The sequence below is a fragment of the Carlito syrichta genome, unplaced genomic scaffold, assembly GCF_000164805.1.
Source record: "Carlito syrichta isolate Samal-C Ts95f unplaced genomic scaffold, Tarsius_syrichta-2.0.1 Scaffold302654, whole genome shotgun sequence".
Classification (NCBI taxonomy): Eukaryota; Metazoa; Chordata; class Mammalia; order Primates; family Tarsiidae; genus Carlito; species Carlito syrichta.
Window position 1 is genome coordinate 1 of NW_007246750.1, and position 8,251 is coordinate 8,251.

Sequence of the window (8,251 nt, forward strand, 5' to 3'; positions counted from 1 at the left end):
TCTTTTTTAGATATTGCACATCACCATTCTCTGGCATTCGATGTCACGGAGTCTAAGGCCACTGTCATCATTTTCTTCTTTGTGTCTAATTGTGAATATAATTCTTTAACCTTGATATTTACCAACATTACCAGAATATATTTTGGTGTTAATCTGTCCTTGTCAAGTTTTCCTACCAAGGTCTTCTACCTGGTGTATCAAGACTCACTTCCCATCACCTCCTTCTTTACTGGGGGCACTCCAGCCTTGCCAACTATTTGTCCTGTGAATGCATAATACTACTTTATATCTCTGTTACTTGGCACAGGTAAATGAAATCCCCTCACTTCCTACCCCAACTCTGTCATTTGCTGCTACTGTAATGGCAGATTCAGCTCAAGCTTCTCCTTGCCTTGAGACTCCCCAGGTGACCCAGTCACTTTCTCCCTTCCACCTCATGAAAGATAACATATACCTGTATTACCCTTGGTACCCGGAGTCACCATTCCCGTTAAAGACTTTCTCTCACCCAGGACTCTGAGCTCCAAGGGGAAGGACGCTTACCTCATACCCACACAACTATGCCAACATGGTAAAGCCAGAAAGTTCTTGATGGTAAGACATTGTGTATGTGGATTGGGTAATATGCAGACAAATTACTGAGGAGCTAGTAAACAGGAAAAGTGGATATCTGAGAATTCCAGTGTTCTGATAGGCAAATACTCTAAGTCTTTGAGGAACACTTATCAGATACCGATGGCGAGATAGCTAAAATTATTGAGGGGAAGCCTAAAGGGGATGGAGGCGAAAAGTCTGACCTCCTCTGCAGTTATTAGCTCAGGTTCCAAACGCAGGCGGCAGCTGTCCCTGGGAGTCCGGAGTCTGCTCTCCTGCGCCATAATCTTTCTCCGGAAGGGCATGCGTGGTCAGCCCTTTTTCCATTTTCATTTCCATACTTAATGCTCGCTCTCGCCACCACGATCCCCGCTCCGTCCCACCGTACCGCAGTGAAAACATCCTTCTGTGGAGTAGGGTGTGGTGGGAACACCAGGGCGGGGACAGTGGGGCGGAACAAGCAGTGCGCATGCTCCATGGGGGCGCGGGGGCGGGAGCAGCATTGTGCCGTCAGGCGGCGCCTGCGCCCTGCGTCACCCGGCGTCCCGGACTCAACGGCTGGGAATCGGTCAGGGGGACTCGGGGCGGGATGGTGCCGCGGTGCCAGGCAAGGGGGGAAGGGGTGCGTGCGTGTGAGCCTGGTGCGGAGGCCCTCCCGGACGTGTCTGTCTAGCCACTTCCCTCCACAGACTCCGCTTGGCCATCCTGACCTCCCCAACACACATCCACACTGACCTGGACTTTGGTTCCGAGCTGCCACCGCCACAGTCACCTCCACAGCCACCACCGTGGTGGCCCCTTCACGCCACTTTGCTCCAGCCTCCCCAACAGAAGTCAAGTGCACTCCGTGAACTCTTTGTGGCCAGGTCACGGCGTCGCGGACAGGCTGAATTCCTGGATCTTTTTTGGATCTCCCCTTTTGCCAGATTATTTCTTTGCGCGAAGCTAAATATTTAATCTAAAAAGAAATGCACCCAATTAAGAATTCTTGAGAAGAAATGTGCTTCACCTGTGGATGTACACACCCTTGATTATTTGCAAACCTGTGATTATTTTGTAGAGAACTATTTGTAGTGAGCGACAGGTGAGTTGTTTTACTTAGTAGGATCCTTGGGATAAAAGACTATTGGCACTGGTATGTCCTAGGAAATACCAGTTTATCCTGTATTTCAAAACCTCTTGCTTTTATAAGTGCCAGGTTTTGTGTGTTGCATAATTTAATCTTCAGCAGCTGGGTCCAGTGTTATGTAGACTGGAATCAAAGTTCATTTAACAGCTATGAATGGGCTATTTTTTCGCTAATCTGGTCATTTAGTTTATTTGGGCAATTCATCTCTTGACTCATATTTGTTCATTGCTTAAGTGTTTATAAAAGGTACTGTAATTTTATGTCAACTAAAGACAAGCTTAGCATGTTTTCTATAAAGATATATAATTAGGATTTTTGCTATGGGACACTTAAAAGACAGAAATTAGTCTGAATTGTGTTTAAAACATAACAGGTTTTCAAAATTTGTATTTGTAGACATGAAATTTTTTATGAACGATTCCATTTAACTTATAAATTTTGTCTTTGACGAAAGTAATACATTTGAAAAATGAGAAAATGTCTCTGCATGGGTAGACAGAAAAGGACTATGAGTTCTTCTTAAGAGCATTTTATTTATTTTCAGGTTGAAGTATTGTATTTTGCAAAAAGTGCTGAAATAGTGGGAGTTCGTTCAGAGACCATTTTTGTGCCACAAGAAATAAAAGCATTGCAGTTGTGGAAGGAGATAGAGTCTTGGCATCCTGGGTAGTTAAATGTTTATAGAATGAATGTGATTAACACATTTTAAAAAATATTTTAAAAATGTATAACTGCTAAACATTTCTAAAAAGGGTAATTTCCATGCTTATTGCCAAAAAAGGGTCATTAGTTTTATATTTTTCTGGAACTACTGAAAATTTAAACTCTAGTCTTTAGAAAAGCAACATTTTTAAAGAAAGGCTAGAGGTATTTTATCGAAAAAACACAGTAAGCTGGCATACTCCCAGAGGTACATGATTATATCCTCTTTCATAATTTACAAAATACTTTACATATAGAATCTGCATTTTTATAACATTAATTGAAATTGTTACAAATTTTGTTAAAATATGTTTTAAACTTTTTTGTTCTGCCCCCTCTTTAGAGAATGCAAAGAGAAATTTCTAAGGTTAAAAGAAAAATTAGCTACAACAAATCCTAGATGCCATTGAATTTCAATTTTTTTTCAATATTTAAATTTTTGCTGGTTCTTGAAAATCTATAATTTCATTGCTGTCATTCCTACTTCAAGTCTTTTTTGGAACAAAATATGAAAGCGACTTACTAGAAGGTGTTCCAGGAATATCAATAGTCTCCCTTAAGTCTGTATAATTGTTTAACCTGGAAGTCCTAGTGCTTTGTAAAAGATACTCAACAATGTATGTTTTGATTCTTGATTTCACATCTTTTAAGGTGCTCTTACAATGACCTGATAACCAATGAAACATGGTGTGCCCTCTGTTCTACTTTACCTTGAATCTGTTACCTGCAGGGAAATACCTGGTCTTGTACACATTTTCACTATGCCTGAGAAGAAAACTTACATTGTCCAGATATGAAGAAACAGCTTTATTATTATAACTGTGTTGCAGGTGGCACTGTGAACCATGCCATCTTTTCATCTTTCTAAGCAACTTTTCTGTATTTGAATAGGATAATGTGTACAAGCACAGTTTGTGGGAAATCTTATAGCTTTACTTAGTAGGCTTGTACACATAGGTGGATGGCCCCTAGAAGGGCCATGCATGAATTTGAAAAGTTAATTTTCTTTTGACGTGGTTTGAATATTGTTTCCAGTCTGGTGGTTTTTTTCGTTGTTTGATCCTCCATGACACACAACTTCCAATAAAGAGTTGATAGCAGTTTAATGTGTTCTTTGCAGTGAAAAGGTGTGTTCTTCAGAGGATATGTCCTTTGCCTATAGAATGAGTTAATTAGTAATTTTTCAGGCGACGCTTCACATAGTATTATTATGTAATATCTTACATTGCAGCTAAGGAGATGTGTGGCCTATCACAGCATTGATACGTCTAATCATATTTTTTCCCCTTCAGATTGGCTGATGTTAAAAATAAAGTGATATTTGCTGTTTATCAAGAATATGTCGAGCTTGGAGATCAGCTCCTTTTGCTTCAACCGGGAGACGAAATTGCTATTGTCCCCCCATTAGTGGAGGGTAGTGCTTCTGAGCTGTCTAGTTATGTGAGATTTGTTTTTCTTAACCAGTCTTATAGAGAAGAATTGTATAGATGATAACTTGTATGTGGTTTGAGGTTGCTGTATATTCTTTGTAAGTCTGTCTGCACCACATCTTTATTGATTCATCAGCCTGTTATTGATCCAGACACATTTATAAATACCTACCTATCATCTCTGCATCAATTTTATTGTAAGCATTTTAATTTAATATCAGTTTGATATGTTTGTATATTTATAATGGTTTATTCAGATCTTAGTATTAAATATCAGGAACAGTGCTAGACAGTGGAATATTAGGATACATATTTTGCAGGTGAGAAAAATTCAGAGGAATTAAAAAACTCTCTGATCTCATAGCTGATAAGTGAAAGAACTAACATTTGAACTCATAGGACTCTTTGTATCCTTTTTTTCAAATGTGCTTACTAGTAATAGATAATAGCTCTGCTGTGCACAGAGAAATGTAGAAAAAGTGCACATCTAGATAGTCAAAAGATTACTATGCCTGAGAAGAAAGCCTATCATTGTCCATCTATAAAGATACTGTGTTTTAGTCATAGCTTTGTTGGAGGAGGAACTGTGACCATGCCATCTTTTCATCTCTCCAAGCAACTTAGTTCATATTTGAGTAGGATAATGTGCACGGACATTTTCTGTGTAGTCTGAGAGATCTGCTTATGTGCATACAGAATGAGGCATAATTTATTATCAACTAAAGAGTAAATAATGTAGAAATTATCAGTCATCAATCAAAAACTCTTGTAAGTTAGGATAGAAAGAAACCTTTCTTAATTTCACAGGATTTTTAACCCCAAATCAAGAGTAAATATAATACTCGATGATAAAAACTTGGTTCCATTAGACAAAGAAACAAGTCAAGGATGCCTTTTTATTTTTTCACCCATTTTCCCCACCATCCTTGAGGGTAATGCCACAAAAGAAGAAGGAGGAGGAGGAGAAAGGGGAGGAGAAGGAGGAGGAGGAGAAGAATATGCAAAGATATTTTTCTGTGTAGTCTGGGGAGATCATACTTATGTGCAGACAGTGAGGCATAATTTATTATCAACTAAAGAATAAATAATGTAGAAATCAGCAGTCATCTTGAATCAAAAACTCTCGTAAGTTATGAATGAATGAAACTATCTTAATTTGAGAGGATTTTTACCCCAAATCAAAGGTAATTATACTTAATGGTTAAAACTTGGTTCCATTAGAGAAAGAAATGTCAAGGATGCCTTTTTATTTTTTCACCCATATTGCCCCACCATCCTTGAGGGTGATCCCACAAAAGAAGAAGAAAGAAGAGGAGGAGGTGGAGGAGGTAGAGGAGGAGGAGGAGAATGTACAAGGACATTTTCCTGTGTATTCTGAGATATCATGCTTATGTGCAGACAGTGATGCATAATACATTATCAATTAAAATAGAAGGAGGAGGAGGAGGAGGCAGAACGAAGCATAATTTATTATCAACTAAAGGAGGAGGAGGAGAAGGAGAATGTGCAAGGACATTTTCATGTGTAGTCTGGAGAGATCATGCTTATGTGCAGACAGAATGAGGCATAATTTATTATCAACTAAGGAAGAAGAAGGAAGAGGAGGAGGAGGAGGAGCAGGTGAAGAAGGAGGAGAATGTGCAAGGATATTTTCCTGTGTAGTATGGAGAGATTATGCTTATGTGCAGAGTGAGGCTAATACATTATCAACTAAAAATAAATAATGTAGAAATTAGCAGTCATCTTGGATCAAAAACTCTTGTAAGTTAGGAATGAAAGAAACGTTACTTAATTTGACAGTATTTTTTCCCCAAATCAAGAGTGAGTATCATACTTAATGGAAGAATTTCGTTTCATTAGAGAAAGAAACAGGGCAAGGATGCCTTTTTATTTTTTCACCATTTTGCCCCATCATCCTTGAGGGATATCCCACAAAAGAAGAAGAAAGAGGACGAGGAGAAGGAGGTAGAAGAGGAAGAGAAGGAGAATGTGCAACGACATTTTTCTGTGTAGTCTGGAGAGATTATGTTTATGTGCAGACAGAATGAAGCATAATTTATTATCAACTAAAGGAGGAGGAGGAGGTGGAGGATGAGGAGAATGTTGAAGGATATTTTCCTGTATATTTTGGAGGAATCATGCTTATGTGCAGACAGAAAGAGGCATATTATCAACTAAAGGAGGAGGAGGAGGAACAGGAGGAGGAGGAGGAGAAGGAGGTTGTGCAAGGACATTTTCCTGTGTCGTCTGGAGAGATTATGCTTATGTGCAGACAGAATGAGGCATAATTTATTATCAAGTAAAGAAGATGAAGGAGGAGAAAGAGAGAAGTAGGAGGAGGAGGTGGAGGAGAAGAATGTACAAGGACATTTACCTGTGTAGTATGGAGAAATCATGCTTATGTACAGACAGAATGAGGTTTAATATGTTACCAACTAAGGAAAAAATAATGTAAAAATTAGCAGTCATCTTAAATCAACATCTCTTGTAATTTCAGAATGAAAGAAAACTTTCTTAATTTGACATGATTTTTACCCCAAATCAAGAGTAAATATCATGCTTAATAGTAAAAACTTGATTACAGTAGAGAAAGAAACAAACCAAGGATTGCTTTTTATTTTTTCATCCATTTTACCCCACCATCCTTGAGGGTTATCCCAGAAAAGAAGAAGATAGAAGAGGAGGAAGAGGAGGAGGAGGAGAAGGAGGAGAAGCAGAATGTGCAATTAAGTTTTCTTGTGAATTCTGGAGAGTTCATGCTTATGTCCAGAGAGAATGTTGATTAATTTTTCATCAACTAAAGCAGAAGGAGGTGGAGGAGAAGAATGTCCAAGGATATTTTCCTGTGTATTCTGCAGAGATCATGCTTATGTGCATACAAGGTTAGTCATAATATGTTATCAATTAAAGAATAAATGTAGAAATTAGCAGTCATCTTGAATCAAAAACTCTTGTGAGTTAGGAATGAAAGAAACCTTTCTTAATTTGACAGTATTTTTACACCAAATCAAGAGTAAGCATCATACTTAATGGTAAAAACTTGGTTCCATTAGAGAAAGAAACAAGCCAAGGATGCCTTTTATTTTTTCACCCATATTGCCCCACAATCCTTGAGGGTAATCTCACAAAAGAAGAGGAAAGAGGAGGAGGAGGTGGCGGAGGAGGAGGGGGAAGAGGAGATGGACAAGAAGGAGGAGGAGAATGTGCAAGGACATTTTCCTGTGTACTCTGCAGAGATCATGCTTATGGGGAGACAAAATGAAGTCTAATATGTTGTCAAATAAGGAATAAATAATGTAAAAATTAGCAGTCATCTTAAATCAACAACTCTTGTAAGTTAGCAATGACAGAAAACTTTCTTAATTTGAACAGGATTTTTACCCCAAATCAAGAGTAAGTATCATACTTAATGGTAAAAACTGAGTTCCAGTAGAGAAAGAAACAAGCCAAAGATGGCTTTTTATTTTTTCTCCTATTTTACTCCACCATCCTTAAGGGTTATCCCACAAAGAAGAAAAAAGAGGAGGAGGAGGAGGAGTAGAATGTGCAACGACATTTTTTTGTGTAGTCTGGAGAGACCATGCTTATGTGCAGACAGAATGAGGCATAATTTATAATCAACTAAAAAAGAAGGAGGAGGATGAGGAGGAGGTGGAGGAGGAGGAGGAGGAGGAGGAGAATGTGCAAGGACATTTTCCTGTGTAGTCTGGGCAGGTCATGTTTATGTGCATACAGAATGAGGCATAATTTATTATCAGCTAAAGAAGAAGGAGGAGCATGAGCATGTGGAGAATGTGCATGGACATTTTCCTGTGTAATATTGAGAGACCATGCTTATGTGCAGACAGAATGAGGTATAATTTATAATCAACTAAAGGAGGAGGAGGGGTGGAGCATGTGGCAGGATATTTTCCAGTGTAGTATGGAGATATCATGCTTATGTGCAGACAGAATGAGGCCTAATTTATTATCAAGTATAGAAGAAAAAGGAATAAGGAGGAGGAGGAGGAGGAGGAGGTGGAGGAGGAGAATGTGCAAGGATATTTTCCTGTGTAGTCTGGAGAGATCATCCTTATGTGCAGACAGAATGATGCATGATGTATTATCAAGTAAAGAAGAAGATGGAGGAGGAGGAGGAGGGGGAGGAGGAGAAGGTGGAGTTGGAAGAGAATTTGCAAGGATATTTTCCTGTGTAGTATGGAGAAATCATGCTTATGTGCAGACAGAATGACGTTTTATATTTTGTCAACTACGAAGAAAATAATGTAAAATTAGCAGTCATCTTAAATCAACAACTCTTGTAAGTTAGGAATGAAAGAAAACTTTCTTATGTTGATACGATTTTTACCCCAAATAAAGAGTAAGTATAATACTTAATGGTAAGAGCTTGGTTCCA

General features: G+C 38.6%; 1 protein-coding gene across 1 annotated transcript; it reads left to right on the plus strand.

Moving 5' to 3' along the window:
- The first annotated feature begins 1,183 nt into the window (after positions 1 to 1,183).
- On the plus strand, positions 1,184 to 6,143 carry LOC103259381 (molybdopterin synthase sulfur carrier subunit-like). Its single transcript, XM_008057051.1, has 4 exons — positions 1,184 to 1,201; positions 2,268 to 2,389; positions 3,718 to 3,865; positions 5,928 to 6,143. The coding sequence occupies exons 1-4, from the start codon at positions 1,184 to 1,186 to the stop codon at positions 6,141 to 6,143; spliced, it is 504 nt and encodes a 167-aa protein (XP_008055242.1).
- The last annotated feature ends 2,108 nt before the right edge of the window (positions 6,144 to 8,251 follow it).